At 56.7% G+C, this 14980-nt stretch overlaps 1 protein-coding gene across 1 annotated transcript; it reads left to right on the top strand.

Moving 5' to 3' along the window:
* Positions 1-252: 252 nt before the first annotated feature.
* Positions 253-13190, top strand: TEX44 (testis expressed 44; the record flags this gene model as incomplete). Its single annotated transcript, XM_082658251.1, is given in 7 exon segments — positions 253-508; positions 511-1188; positions 1191-1339; positions 6467-6581; positions 7687-7744; positions 10873-10988; positions 12568-13190. Coding segments are annotated over 7 exon segments (1995 nt in total).
* Between the last annotated feature and the right edge of the window lie 1790 nt (positions 13191-14980).

Below are 14980 nucleotides of genomic sequence, written 5' to 3'. Positions count from 1 at the left end.
CACCTGTATATAACCTCCATGCTTTTCCAAGACGTTTGCCTCTCTTTCCTTAGATACCCTCAGGCTTGGCTACGAATAGTCCCATAGACTCAGCCTGCTAGGGCAGCCTCTCCGGAGGCTCAGGACCCTTGCTGTGCAGGTGCCTGTGACATCGCCAGCTTCCACAGCCCCCTGTGACCTCACCACCTGGACAACTCAGCCCAGTGGGGCCATGGCCACTCCCTCAACCAGCACAAGTGACAGAGGGCCTAGATGACCACCACGCCCTCGGGAGAGGCCAGAGCCTCCAGCATCCCCACACATGGTGACAGCAGGTGTACAGACATCCCAACAGTGAGGTCCCAAAGCCAGGTCCCCCTCCTTGCAGATGTCCCAACGGCTCACGACACTGCAGCATCGGCTGAACAGCAGGATGTAGGTCAGGCTTCCAAGCCAGCCACCTTGGGGGCCACGTCAGCGTCTGGGGACAAGGACAAGCGTGAGGCTGCCGCGGGGCATGCCCAGGAGCCCAGGAGCCCACAGCCCTGCTTGCCCCCCTGGCCCCAGGTGCCCTGCACAGGTCCACGGGCTTCCAGAACCTCGTGCAGAAAGAGCTGGCGCAAGAGTCGAGTACGGCTCAGAATCCTCAGATTTTCCAACTTTACTCCCTGATTAAGGAAGAGACACCACAAGCGGCAGGCGTCCCAGACAGGGAACAGGAACTAGCTCCATCTACCCCAAGCGCTGCGGTACAGTCCCCGCCAAATGCGGAGGCTCAGCCCGTCGTGAGCACAGCCGATGCCAATGACCAGCTTGACACTCGGGCTGCTGACACTGCTGAAGCTGTTGAGGAGAAACCCGAGGGTCAGGAGGCCTTAAACCCTGGCACTGATGCTTTGCCATCAGCCCCTGCCTCGCCGGGCCCCGGAGTGGCAGCCGTGGAGAGGAGGCCCCTGGACTCCACGGCCAGTGAGAACAACTACATGTGCTCCATGACCAGCTTGCTGGGCGGGGGTGAGGGGTCCATCAGCTCCCTGGCAGACATCCTGGTGTGGTCTGATACTGCCAAGGGCATGGCCACGGGCACCCTGGCCTCCGGCCACGGCTCCGTGACAGACCTGCTGCACAACACGGGGCCCAGCCTGCACTCCATCTCCAGCATCCTGGGGAGTGCCAGCTCTGCCTCATCCTCCGGGCTGGCAGTGGGGACCAGTCGGCCCTGCACTCCGTCACCCACATGCTGGAACCGGTGGCGCGGAGGACCGTAGAGGGCATCCTCTCGGCCATGCACCACCTGACCAGACACCTCGCCCCACGCCAGGCCCAGGCCGGCCCCAACTTGGCCGAGGCCCCGCGCTCGGCAGCCTCCCGAGACCCCAGGAGCACACATGCCCGACTCTCTCACGCATCCCTACCCTGGACGGCTCTCCCCAGACCGGGCAATAAATCACCGGCAAGCGTTTATTTTCCAAGCGCCAGCCTCATACCTTGTCTGTGCAGCGGACACAGGGTGGAGGGACAGGAGGGGGCTAGAGTGTTCTGGAAACAGAAAGGTGTCCCCTGAGGGCTTCTCGGGTTGTCCCATTCATGGGCTGGGGGCCAAAGTGCAGAAAGAGAAGGGCCTGGGCAGGCCTGGGAGGCCAGGATTGCAGGGCTCAGACCTGAAAACATTGATCTTGGCTGGACCTCTAACCAGGTAAGTGCATTTCTGAGGAAGTAAGATCTGGTCCTTCCCCAGGGCCTACTGGCTTAGCAGGCTCAGGACACCCAGCCAGGCTTTCTGATCGTGGGACTGAGAGTGTGGGGTTGAGAGCCGGGAATGAGACCAGTGTGGGCTCAGACCTCAGCGTGGCAACTGGCCACGGGCCAATCCCTTCACCCTCTGAACCTGCAACTCTCCTCTGTAGAACAAATAACGAGCCCACACCATGAAGATGTTATGGGATGTAAGGGAAACAACACAGGTCCTAAGGCATGATGTCTGGCACTTAGGAAGCTCACATACTTCAGCTGTCATGATTATTATCCTCCAGCAGGCTGGGGACACAGGGGGATTCAGGGAGCTATGTAGGGTGACCAACCACCCCGGTTTGCCTGGGGTTCCTGGGATATGGGACTTTCAGATTTAAAACCAAGAAAACCCCAGGCAAAAACCAGGATAAGTTGGTCACCCTAGACCCGGGTCTCTTTCCGTGGTTTTTGTTTTTTTTTTTTTTGGCTGTGTTGGGTCTTTGTTGCTGTGCATGGCTTCCTCTAGTTGTGACGAGCAGGGGTTACTCTTCGTTGCGGTGTGCGAGCTTCCCATTGCGGTGGCTTCTCTTGTTTCGGAGCACGGGCTCTAGACACGTGGGCTTCCGTAGTTGCAGCGCATGGGTTCAGTAGTTGTGGCACACGGGCTCTAGGGCATGCGGGCTTCAGGAGTTGTGGAAAGCCAGCAGCCCACCCTCTGGCTGGACACAGTGCCATGCCGGCCACATGACTTGGTGAGTAAAGATCTGGCTGGACATCAGCCCCGACCCCTGCCCTTGGCTGGGTGCCTTATACAGATCACAACCCACACACCTTCATGCTGCAGCCCTGGCTGTGGATTCCTTCATTCATCCATCCCTCATTCCCAGCAGCGTCTCCAAATGGGAGACCTTGGCTGAAGCCAGCCCACTGATGGATTTGCCCTACACAGTGTTTCTTTTCTTTTTAATATTTATTGATATATTTATTTGGCTGCGCCGGGTCTTAGTTGCGGCACGCAGGATCTTTGTCGCCGCTTGCGGGATCTTCGTTGCGGCATGTGGGCTCTTTAGTTGCAGCATGCGGGATCTAGTTCCCTGACCACGGATCGAACCTGGGCCCCCTGCATTGGGAGCGCAGAGTCTTAACCACTGGGCCTCCAGGGAAGTCCCCCTACACAGTGTTTCTTAAATTGGGAATTAGTTGCTAATGTTTAAAAGCCAGGAGATTTCAAATAAAAACATGGATTTCTGCTTCTCTTGAGAAACGTAGGGGCCTTATTTCTTCTGGGCAACCGGCAGCTGAGCTGCCTACTCTAGAGGGAACTACCTGGCCTGTGCCAGTACTGAGTCGCCTGCCTGATCCCCAGAGGCATGCGTCTACTACCCTACCACCCCTACCCGGCAGATGGCTCCTGTGAGGAGGTCTGATGCCGGGCCCCAAGGGGATGAGAAGACAACCAGGTGTGTCTATCCCCTTCCCTCAAGGAGCTGCCACTTTCTGTAGATGAGACGTGAACTGTCCCCATGTAGTGAAAGCAAAGAATTCAGAGGAGGGAGATGGTCAGTTCAGATCCCAGTATCAGGGCCTCCTTGACTCAGACCTAAAAAGAGAGGAGAGATGGTGTCCCCGACAGAGGCATGGACAGCAAAAGTCGAGGCAGGCGTGATGGGGGCTTGGTGGGGGAGGGCGGCTGAGCAGCTCAACCTGCCTGGAGCCCAGAGCAGAGCGTGGGAGACAGAGCTGCCAGGGTGGACCTCAAATGCTTTCAACAAATATTTTCTGAACCAGGTAAGTGCCACTATACGCCAGGCACTGCTAGATACTGAGACTGCAAAGGTGAATGAAAGATTGAAACCAGGCTCAACCCAGGTCAGGGGAAGGGCTGAGCCAACTAGCACAACTGCCAAGTGCGGGCGTGTCTGGACCCAGGGCTCAGCCGTGTCCTCAGGGCTCTGTCTTTCCAGTTCAGCCCCTCTATGCTGGCTCCATTTCCAGGCACTCAGCCACCTTCCTGGAAAGAGAGAGGCCCTTGTTTCCACTGGATCTGGCAGGAGAGTCCCAGGTGAGGACACTGCCAGGCCTGGCTTGGCTCCCATGCTCTCTGCTGAACCAGTCACTGAGGCTGTGGGAGTGAAATACCTCGTTACCTGGCCTGGGCCTCATGTCCACCTCTGAGGCCAGGGTCAGTCCAGAAATGGGGGTTCCCCACAGGAGGGGCTGCTGGACCAACAACATTTTGTGTGTGAAAGCCAGTAGAGTTGTGAAGAGCATGGCTTTGGGGGTCAGGCCACCTTGAATCCTGGCTCTACCTCCTTCTAGCTGTGTTACTTTCATCCCCCCGTGTTTCAGTTTCCTCATCTGTCAAATGACAATACACCTACGGTGTCAGGCTGCCGTGAGGATTCAATGAGTCAGGGGTTTGGAAAGGTGCCTGGCACACAGTTGAGTGCAATGTAAGTGTCAGCGATCATTGTGATTATTAGGACAGAAGGGTTCCATGGAGCTGTGTACTAAGAACGGAATTTCCCTGCTTGTTCCTGGCCTTCCTCTTTGCGGTGGGATTAACAATTGTGTTGTCAAATATGCCTGACAACGCATCTTCTCTGCAGGTGGGACCTGCAGGTAGCCAGGTGCTACTGTACCTGGGCCAAAGGTCAGGGCCGTGCACTCAGGGCTGAGGAATCCAACTTGGAGAGAAGTGGGTGCACCTCAGCTCTGGCCAGAGTGAGAAAGCAAAGGCCCAGAGGCAGGAGCTTGGAGAAATGCCCCGTTTTATAGGCAAGAGGAAGCAATTCATGAGACACAGGAGCAATCAGCAAGTGGGGGTGACCCAGCCCATCACGAGCCTGTGAGCCCACCGTGTTGGATGAATAAAAACTGAACAACTATTGAAGCATTGGGGAGAGGCAGTCAGTAGAGACAGAGGTGGTGTGTAAGGGGAAAAAGAATGAGCGGTCGTCAGAATAACAGGGTGGCTGTGTGTAGGGTACCCTTTGGTGTTGAGAATTGAGGCACAACCAAGTTATAAATTCACCCCCACAAAGCTGGTGCCTCCGCACCCCTTCTGGTTTATACGTTAGGGTTAACACCTGACAGCCACCAGCGTTTCTCTAGGATCAACAACAGTCGTTTTGGTTGTACGTTCTGCCACTGAGAGATTGGCCAGTAAGCAGAGGTTCTGCTTAAAGAAACATCTAGGCTGACCTAAGAGCCATGGGACAGGCACAACATCCTAACCTCTGAGCCTGGCTGGGGCATGGCTAACAGAAGGAAACCGACAAGTCCTGGGAGATAGCAGAGGAACACTGTGGCTTCAAGGGTAGGGCTTGGCCCAGGAGTCTCCGGATGGGCAGTATCCACTGAACTTGCACTGGCCCTCCCTGTGGAGTCCTCAAGTGGGCACTGCGGTCCTAGAAGATGGACCATTTCCTCGTCTACAAAATGCCTCACAGGGATGCTCTGGTCAAGAATGCATATAAAAAAACAAAAAATAGCATTTAACAGTAGGCATGTGACATGTTAGTGTTCTTCCTTCCTTGTGGTTTTCTGCATTGTCTGTATATTGGGCAGGAGTCTCTTAACGGAAAGTGACAAAAACCCACGGATTTGGTGGACTGGGCAGAGAAGGGCTGAGAAGGAACTGGCTTTCAAGATGCCTGGTGTCAGGGACTCAAAGCTGTCAGGACACCTCCATCGTCTACATATTAGGCAGGAGTCTCTTAACAGAAAGTGACAAAAACCCATGGATTTGGTGGGCTGGGCAGAGAAGGGCTGAGAAGGAACTGGCTTTCAAGATGCGTGGTGTCAGGGACTCAAAGCTGTCAGGACACCTCCATCGTCTACATATTAGGCAGGAGTCTCTTAACAGAAAGTGACAAAAACCCATGGATTTGGTGGGCTGGGCAGAGAAGGGCTGAGAAGAAACCGGCTTTCAAGATGCCTGGTGTCAGGGACTCAAAGCTAGCAGGACGCCTCCATTGTTATGTCCTCTGCCTCCATGGCAACTCTGCCCCTCCCCCAAGCCTCTGCTTCTCGTGGGGAATGAGGTTCCTGGAGGCTCTGGGCCCACAGCCTTGCGCTTTCCAGACCAAGAGGAAAGGTCTGGTTCCCTGCTCCAGTCTGATATTTCCCAAGGGGAAGGACTCTGGTTGGCCCAGGCTGGATCACATGTTGGAAAGGCTTTCCTCAGCCAGTGCCCGTGGTACCTCTCTAAGCAGGCAGTTCTGAGCACCCTGAGCCACGCCCCTCCCAGAGACAAAACGAGGGAGCCAGGCAACGTGTCCTCTCCTGGCCCGCCTGGGTTCCCCACAGCAGGTGGCACAGCCCTGACCTCCCTCCGCACCTGCATCTGAAAGCCCTCCCGGTAAATAATAGTCACTTTTCCCACAAAACCAGGCGGGCACTCCGGATGAGATCAGCTCTTTGCACAAGACCACACAGAGCCCAGCCTCAGGTTCTAAGCCCTGCAGAGCGCCCACCGCTACATGTGAGCTTGTCTGTGAACGTTCTGCCCACAATCAGAACTTTCCCTTAACCATGTGCTTTGGAAAGATCTGAGGCATTGTGACGTGTTCTCCCTCCAGCTCCATGGATTGAAAATTATTCCTTTGGAGCTCTGAATTTTAAATATCAATCAATGAGAAAATAGGACTCACCTAAAACACATGGTTTTGTTTCTGACCACCTGTATTTTATGAGTGCTTGTCAAAATGCAGTTTTTGATGGCCCCTGAACGATTCTGGGCCTCATCTCCCAGTCTGCACTTGGGGATTCGGCACTTGATAATCTGCTACGGTGTGAAATGGAGATGGGCAGGGAGACGCAGCAGCCTCGGAACGACACCCATGCCAGAAACTCCGCGAAGTGCTCAGGTAGGTCCCTCCCTCCCCACTCTCCCCACCCAGGGGTGGCCTGGCCAAACCGCACCCAGCACAGCAGGCGCGGAAGTGAATGCCTCAGCACAGACGCCAGGGGAAGGCGCAGGAGTGGAGGAGGGAACCAAGGATGGGAGCAGAGTGGCGTGAGCAGGGCCCAGTGTGTCCTCCGCCAAGGCAGATGGCCTAGCGCGGCTGAGATAGATGTCCTAGGCGGCTGGAGGGGAGGGGAATGGAAACGCCCCGTGCTGCCACCTGCTCCTTGTTTCCAGAGCAGGGACCCAGGTTGGCGCCTGGTGAGAAACACGAAGCAAAAAGGGGTCAATCAGATGGGCGACGGCGAACAAAGGCCCTTCTCTGGGGGAGAAACCGGCTGGCCGCGGGGCTCACTCAGGCCGCCACGGGGCCCTCGCCGGCCGGCCCGAGGCCAGGCGGCGTTGTTTCCTCGTCTGGGGCTGGTCCCCTTCCGTCGCGGGGAGGAGCAGCACCGGATCGGAACGGAGGGTGCGGCCAGGAGGGCGAGGGGCGACGAGGGGCGGGGTCATCCACCGCCCTGCCCAGCCCCGCCGTCTCCATGGCGACGGCTACCTCACCGCGGAGACTGGGAGAGCTGCAGAGAGAGTCTTTGCCGGTTGCTGCGCAACGGCCCAGTGACGTCAGGCGATTGAGTTTGGTTCCCAAGGTAACTGACCAGGCAGCTGGGCCCGGAACTATTTGTGTCTGTCCCCAGAGGGTCTGTGGAGCCTCCGGGGTCTGGCGCAGCTGAGGAAATGCGCCCCTGGCCCGCGGGCAGGCGGGAGACGGAACACAGAGGCCCTTTCAGCTCTCGGAGACTGGCGACCCAGGCGGGGCGGGGTGTGCGCCCAAAGCCGGACGCCCCAACTCCGCTCCCTGCCGCTCGGGTTTTTTCCCCCCGCTCCTGCCCGGGTGGCCCCTGGACCGCCAGGCTTTGTCCTACTTATAAACGCCCTGCTGGGTAAACTCCTTGAAGTAAAGCGCTTCTGTTTGTAGCATCCCAGCCCGCACTGTCACCCTCACTGGCACACAGCGGGCTCTCAGCGCGGCCTCTCCATGGGACTGTGGACGTTCGCTCCCCTTTCAGAGCTGCGAGACGCTTCCAGCACTCAGAACCCCTTGTCAGGTTCTGATCTCGAGCCCTGGTGAGCCGATCAGCAGACCGGCTCCATAATTTGGGGGCCACAATGCAAAAATAAAATGAGGGGCGGTGGGACAAGGTAGGGAACGGGCCCCAGTGCTGCCCACTGAGAGTAAACTGCAAGAGAGTGAAAGTGACAAGCACATGGGTAAACTGAGGCAGGTGGCGTCAGTCACAGAGGAGAGAGGATAAGGTTCAAACCTGGAGCGGCAGAAGGTGAGGGACAAGGCACGACAGGAGCAGAAAGAGTAGCAGGTGTGTAAAGACAAAGCAGTGACCTAAATTTGGGCCTGAGAGCTGGCCCAGGCCCGCCTGGGGGACCCCTCAGAACTCAGCACTGTAACTGGGTCTTGGGACTTAAGTGACACAGTCTATCCAGGCCTCTCAGGCTCCTCCTTCGTTAGGCACCCGTCAAAACAGGGTAACACCCAAGCCTCTCACAATCTATCTCCAGGGAGACACTACCACCTCCGCCTGTCCAATGGGCCAAGCCGGGCTGCACTCAGGGCCATGGGTTTATGAACCCAGGCCACAGAGAACAGGCCAAGCATCGACATCCAGACCAGCTGTTGACCCAGGAGCCAGGGCACACTCTGCCCGTCCCAGCAAGCGAGGCATCTGCTCCTTCCCTGTGAATCTTCACGGCTCTTGTCAACAGTCTGACAGCTGACTGGGGGCTCAGAGGGCAGGAGGCATCTGGCATCTCTGAAAGAGCAGCCGCAGGGCTGGCTTTCGCGGGCAGTGAACCTCCACAGCCTGATTCTCAGTTGAGAAAGCCTGCAGCCCTCATCCACTCCTCCCCTCTGGGTGAAGCAGGCTCCATGATCCCAGATTCACACATAGGACCTGTTCAAGGGTTCACCCAGGCCCACCTCCCCACCGCCCAGGTTCCCTGGTCTGTCCCAGATGACCCCTCGGGAATGGGCCCTGGGCCTAGGAACCAAAGCTGTGGAGCAGAACCAGCTACATAATTTATGGGGCCCAAGTGCAAAATGAAAATGCAAGGCCCCTTCTTCAAAAAGTATTAAGAATGTCAGGACAGGGACAGCAAAGCATAAAACCAAGCAGGGAGCCCTGTGGGACTGCACAGATTGCAGGCTCACAAAACCAGGCCAGCTGGTGTGTCCTAGACACCAAGCAAGCCTCCTTCCCGGGCACAGCCCATCTCTTCCCTCTCTCATGGTCCATCTGTTGGCCTCTCCCCGCACTGCCGCTGGCTGCTTCCAGGACCACTGTCCTAACCATCCATTCAACACAATGTGGGCATCTAGAGGGTCCTCAAAGAGGCCCACAAGATATTACATGGGGTGTGGGGGGGAGATGTACCCAGTGCTTTCTTTTTTTTAAAAAATAAATTTATTTATTTACTTATTTATTTTTGGCTGCATTGGGTCTTCATTGCACGTGCGGGTTTTCTCTAGTTTCGGCGAGCGGGGGCTACTCTTCGTTGTGGTGCAGAGGCTTCTCATTGCGGTGGCTTCTCTTGTTGTGGAGCACGGGCTCTAAGCACGTGGGCTTCAGTAGTTGTGGCTCGCGGGCTCTAGGGCGCAGGCTCAGTAGTTGTGGCACACAGGCTTAGTTGCTCCGTGGCACGTGGGATCTTCCCGGACCAGGGCTCGAACCCGTATCCCCTGCATTGGCAGGGGGATTCTTAACCACTGCGCCACCAGGGAAGTCCCCCAGTGCTTTCTTATCAAAGGACCAAAACCACAGAACAGTTCCAGGAATGCTTGTTTCTGCAAATGCTGGATGTTTGATTCTCTATTTTCAGCTGAAGAACACTTGCTCTTGAAAAGATACCTGAGGGTCATCTGCATAAGATGATGAAGTATGAAGTGTAGCAGCTGATTGATGGTAAGTTGGCACTGGTAACACTAAAACAGTACACAAGGACAAAAGTCAAGGATGTGTTTGTGGCCTCCTGAGGTCTACATCACGCCCATGATTCATCCCACGCTGTCCTCAGGGAACCAAGGGAGAGAACTTCTGCCTCAGCCCCTCTGCTTCATCTCCACCCTGGGATCAGGGCCTGCAAATGCCCCTGCTGGACTCCCCGCTCCCTCTGCCAGCCTCTCTGAATCCTACCCTCCTGCCAAAGTGAGTCCCCCCATGTGGGCACTGTGCTGCACCATCCAGGTCCCCTGCAGCCCTGAAGGAGTAGGGTGCCCCCGTGCTGGGAGTACAGGCTGCAGACACAAGGACCCTCAGCTGTCAGCCCTCTCTGGAGATCCCCTCTACTGAAGAAAAGAAAATGCCTTGGCCGAAGCCAAGATCTTCACCTGTTTAAAGCATCCCTCTGGCTACAGTGAAGAGAATGAATTCACCACATGCATCGCCTGCTGTTGGGCACATGTTAACCCTTCGGCCTGATAGTTTTAACCTGTAGTTGTGCGAGATAACGTGTCTGTTGCTTGAGGTTGGAACCCAGCCCTTGGACTATTTGAATCCTTGCATGGCCTTGCACTGAGTAGGTGCTCAATAAATATTTACAGATAGCAATCAGCTGACACTTCTGTTTCTGCAGTGATCTCTGGGAGTCTTGCTTCTCAGACCAGCATCAGTAGCACTTGGGAGCTAGTAGGAAATACGCAATCCCAGACCCCACGCACACCTCCTCAATCATAATCTGTAATTTAACAAGATATCCCAGAAATTCAGATACATGGTAAAGTTTGAGAAGCACTTCTGGCGAGTGGAATAACTAGAGGGCTAGACGAGGAGGTGTGGGAAGTCGGAAGTGAGGCAGGAGGCGAGCTCGGGTGCATATAGAGGGCTCACCTGGGGAGTCTCCCTTAAGAGTGGCGATCACCCTGAGTCACTGAGTCTGAGACGGGACCAGTAATAAAGCTAACTCTCGCGTGCCTTCTATGTGCCAGACACTGGTTTCTCAACCCTTTACAGCCAATAACTACTTTAGTCTCCACAACAGCCCTATAACGTGGTATCATTAGGATCATCGTGTCCATACTGCAGATAGAGAAACCGAGGCCCCGTGCGGTTGAGATTATTCCAGAATCTTCAGCAGGTACACACATTTGGCTGTACCTGGTGTTTAGGGCAGGGTCTGTTCTGATTGGTCGCTGACTGTCCCACTGGTTATTCAAGGTTTTGAACGTCACCCTGGTTACACAGCTGGACGGAAGAAGCAGGATCCAAATCGGCCCGGTATGCTGGAGCCACGCTCCACACCAACATCCTCTATCCATCTAGTGCCGTCACCACCCAGAAACGGCACACCTCAGGGACGAGTAATGTGTGTCAAAGTGCTGTGTAAGCTGTAAAGCACAGTATAAATGCCAAATGGATTCCTCCGGGGCAGAAGTGAGAGAAGCCTGTTAAAGATGGAGAAGCTGGACTGTGAGAGGGGAGATGATGTGGGGAAGCGGAATTCTCTCTGCTTGCTCAAGGGGGTAACTGAGGCAAGAAGGAAAAGCCTCCCTAAGTGGAGCCCCAGGATCAGCCCACGAAGGCTCTAACTTTCCAGAGACCGTCAGGCACTAAGCAGGTTAGCCCGGATGTGTCCTCACGGAATAACCGAGCGCTCCTGATATCGACCACCAGAGGGCGCTGCTCCCCAACCTTCGTCCCACTGGACCCCACCTGCTCTGTGGAAACTAGGACTTGGAAGGAGTCCTAGTGAACAAGCACCAGGACTTTGAGAACTGGGAAAGGAGGGAAGGCAGATGGAAGGGGTACTTATACCACTTTCAATCCCAATACACCCCTATGGAGAAGCTCTTGTCCCCACTTTACAGATGAGGAATTTGAGGCCCAAAGATGTTAGATAAGATTCCCCAAACCAGGAAGTTAGGTAGAGGTCGAGCTGGGTCATTTGACTCCAACCTCAGTTCCCAAGGGGACCACAGGTAGATGCCAGCTCATTTGACCCTGTCCTGTCGTTGGTGTACCTGCTTCTATTGACCTTGTATTCTGAGAGGTGACTAGAAATCCTACCACAACTGTATTCCCACAATTACAACAGCCAGGCCTCATAAAGGCAGCCTTCTTGAACTTGAACTTTTTGAGGTGGTGGGCTCCTGCTTCATTGCCCTCTGGCCTTCAAGAACCCTCAACTGCCACCCCAGCCGAGCAGCCTCCCCATTCAGGCAGAACCTGAGGTCTCTTCTGCTCCAGAATCTGGCTCTGGGCCCCCAGAAGTATGTCCTATTTTACATCCCCTCTCCACGCCAGGGACCCAATGGGCTCAGCTTTTGCCCCCTGGCACCCCACAGCAGGCAGAAGCACAAATAAACAAGTGGACATTTGGGCCTGTGGCTGGGGCCAAACCAGGCACCAAGGTTTTTTCTCAGCTCCCACCAACTCCTTTTATGGCCTCTGGGTCCAGTTCCTTCTTCATAATAAGTCATAACTGGAAAAGGCCTCAGGAGTCACTGAGTCCAACTTGCGCCAACACTTTCCTTTTCTAAAGAGGAAAAAAAAGTATGCCTCCCGGTCTCCAGGCGGGTTCCTAAGACCAGGACAGGGCGGGAAGCGTCCTGAACGGGAAGGAAACTCCAGCCCTGAGACGGGACCTGGGCACGCACCTGTAATGTATGGGGAAGGGGGGACCCTAACATCGGCTTCTTCTACGGTCCTCTTCCCCAGCTCCTGAGGTTCTGTCACCTGCCCTGGAGACCGCCTAACGAGCATCTAATTCGCCCCCCCTTCGGTAGGACGCTTTCCTTCCCTCTGTCCTGGGAGCTGGGGAAGCTCGCGTGTCTGGCAGCACGGGCGTGTAAGTGATCATATGTGTACAGAGCGTGTGAGCCGCCACACACGCGTCTGCGCCATTGCCGGGTGGGGGGGTGGTCTGTGAGCGCCCCCTAGGGGCCGGCCATCAGCCGCTGCCGCAGCTGCGAAGTGGCCGTGCGCAGCGCCGCGTGTACCCGGCGCGCACCAGCCTCGCCACCCTCCCGTCCCGGCCGAGAGCACGGGGTGTGTTGGCTGGCAGGCTGGCGCGCAGCACCCGGAGCCAGGGCGCTTCTGGTTCTCGGTCCCCGGGCCTCCCCTTCCCGCCTGGCATTTTCTGTTTTCCCGGGCCTCCCCTCCGCCCGCGAGGAGCGCTCCGGGGCGGGGTCCGAGAGCAGCCCCGCCCGGGCCGGCCGGCGAAGGTGGCAGGGCTGCTGGGCGCGCGCCGCCCCTCCCTGCCGCCCCCGCCCCCGCCTCGGCGCCCCGATGGGTTTTTCCATGACTGCATCCGGCCCCGGGCCGTCTTTGTTCCCGCCATCCCCAGCCGTGCCTGCGAGCTGGTCCGCCTCTCTCGCGCGCGCCGGGGTTTTTCCAAGGCTCAACTGGAGCACTGTGGAGCCGCCTCCCCGCCCCCGGCCTCCTGCGCCCCGGCCGAGCTGCGGCCGCCGCGCGACCCCGAGATCCCCTGCAGGGAGCCGAGCTCTCTCCAGACCCACCGCTCCGTCCGTCCTGTCCCCGCCTCCAAGGCCCGCAGCCCATGAGCCCCGTATGTGGGCTCAAAGTTGACCGTCAGCCCTGGCGCTGCCGCGCTTCTTGAGGCGCTCCTGGCGCCCCGAGTCCTTCCCCGGCTTCACGTTGGGGGGCGAGGGTCATGTGTCTGCAGAGCCGGGCCGCCTCTGCCTCCAGCTTGTGTTAGGGCCTCACATTTCTCCCAAGGGGCAGGCGGCGCAGAGGGGCACCCAGGGGCGCCCACACGGTCCGTCACAGCCTGAGGTCGCCATGTGTGATCGCCGTCCCACCGCGCGCCGGTCGCTCCCGGGCAGAGACGCGCCCGCCTCCGCGGGAAAATGGGCACACTCGCGGGCAGTACGCGCTCCAGAGCGCGGGGGACTCCTCTGTGCTCCTGGAGTCCCCTCCCCGCCCCCCGGAAGGAAGGGGAGATAGGCAGAAAAGGGGAGGTGGGAGATGGCGGGGGTTCGAGGGAGTGAGGACAGGCACACAGTCTCCATGTGCCCTGTGGGGACTGTGTGTCTGCAGCCCGATCCTGCACTGAGCTGCGTTCATTTCGTATGTGTCTGCGAACCAGCGGAGCCTCCCAGCTATTACCCTGACATGTTGGCGGGAAAAGTGTAAGAAACACGGTGTTTGCTTCCGAGTGAGACTTGCTAAATCCTGCCAGAGAAGCCAGACTCCCAGCGTGGCCTCCAGGCTGGGGTACAGGGGTGAGGGGGCGTCTGGGCAGCGGAAGGGGTCCTGGATTAAGAGGGTGTCTGGCTCTGTGGGGTTTTTGGCCTCCCTGGCTGGTCCCCTCCCCACATCCCCGCAGAAGGCAGCCTCACATGGCTAAAGATCAGGGGATGAGGGCGGCAGAAGGGTGCAGGGTAAGGGACCCCCAGATCCATGGAGGCCCAAAGCCAGAGGGAGCGTCCCCAGAGTCCTTTGAGTGCCAACTCCTTTCCCCCCTCCCTGGTGCATTTTCTTGTTTCCTAAGCAAGGGGGAGCCCAGCTGTTCTGCAAGGGCGCCTTCTCCAGGTTTGTCTTTGTCAGCGGTGCCCGCTCTTTCCCTCTGTCCAGCCCCTTCCCCTCTTCTCTACTGTCAGAGGCTGAATTTTGCCCACACCTACCCACTAGTCATCCTAGTACCAGGAAGCCTTGGTCCCTGGGCTCCCTCCTGCTCAGGGGTTAACTCAGACGCCCTTGCCCTTGTGGAGTTGGCAGAAAGTTCCAGAAGCTGAGGCAGAGCCCCTTGCCCTGCACCACAGGGTTTCTGCCTGTCCTTGGCGGGGGTCGGCAGTGGGGACAGCAGGTTAGAAAGAGGATCCTGTAGCACTAGCATTCTGTTTGCTTTTCCCTTGTCCTCAGTTGTCTTGTCCACCACTGACCCTTCAGTCTCCATGTTCTTGCTTAGGTTGAGAATCTTAGGCCCTGGTTTTAACCATTATCCCTCAGTTTTCCCATCTATAATCTGGGGTTAATAATGGTGCCTACCCCCCAGAATGGTTATATGGGTTAAATGAATTTATATTAATTTCATGTATGTAAAGAGCCTGGCATATAGCAGATACTAAACAAACATTTGCTATTGTTATTGGATGTTGAGCGACTTGTCCAAGGTCACACAGTCAGTGGCTAAACTTGATGCCAACCCAGGTCACCTGACCTCAGAGCCTAGGCTCTCATACTGTGCTAGTGAAATTTTGCCCTAACAGAATCGGGAAACAGTAATAATATACGTAGCTCATCTGTAACGTAGGGGAAAACAATAGTTGCTGGGGGTTAGGAGACATTTTTTCAGGGAAGGGCCACATTCATAACAGTAATGTCTGACCTA

The sequence above is a fragment of the Grampus griseus genome, assembly GCF_964374135.1.
Source record: "Grampus griseus genome assembly, chromosome: 7".
Taxonomy (NCBI): Eukaryota; Metazoa; Chordata; class Mammalia; order Artiodactyla; family Delphinidae; genus Grampus; species Grampus griseus.
The sequence above is the reverse complement of the archived record's forward strand: the minus strand, read 5'-3'. Positions and strand labels throughout refer to the sequence as shown.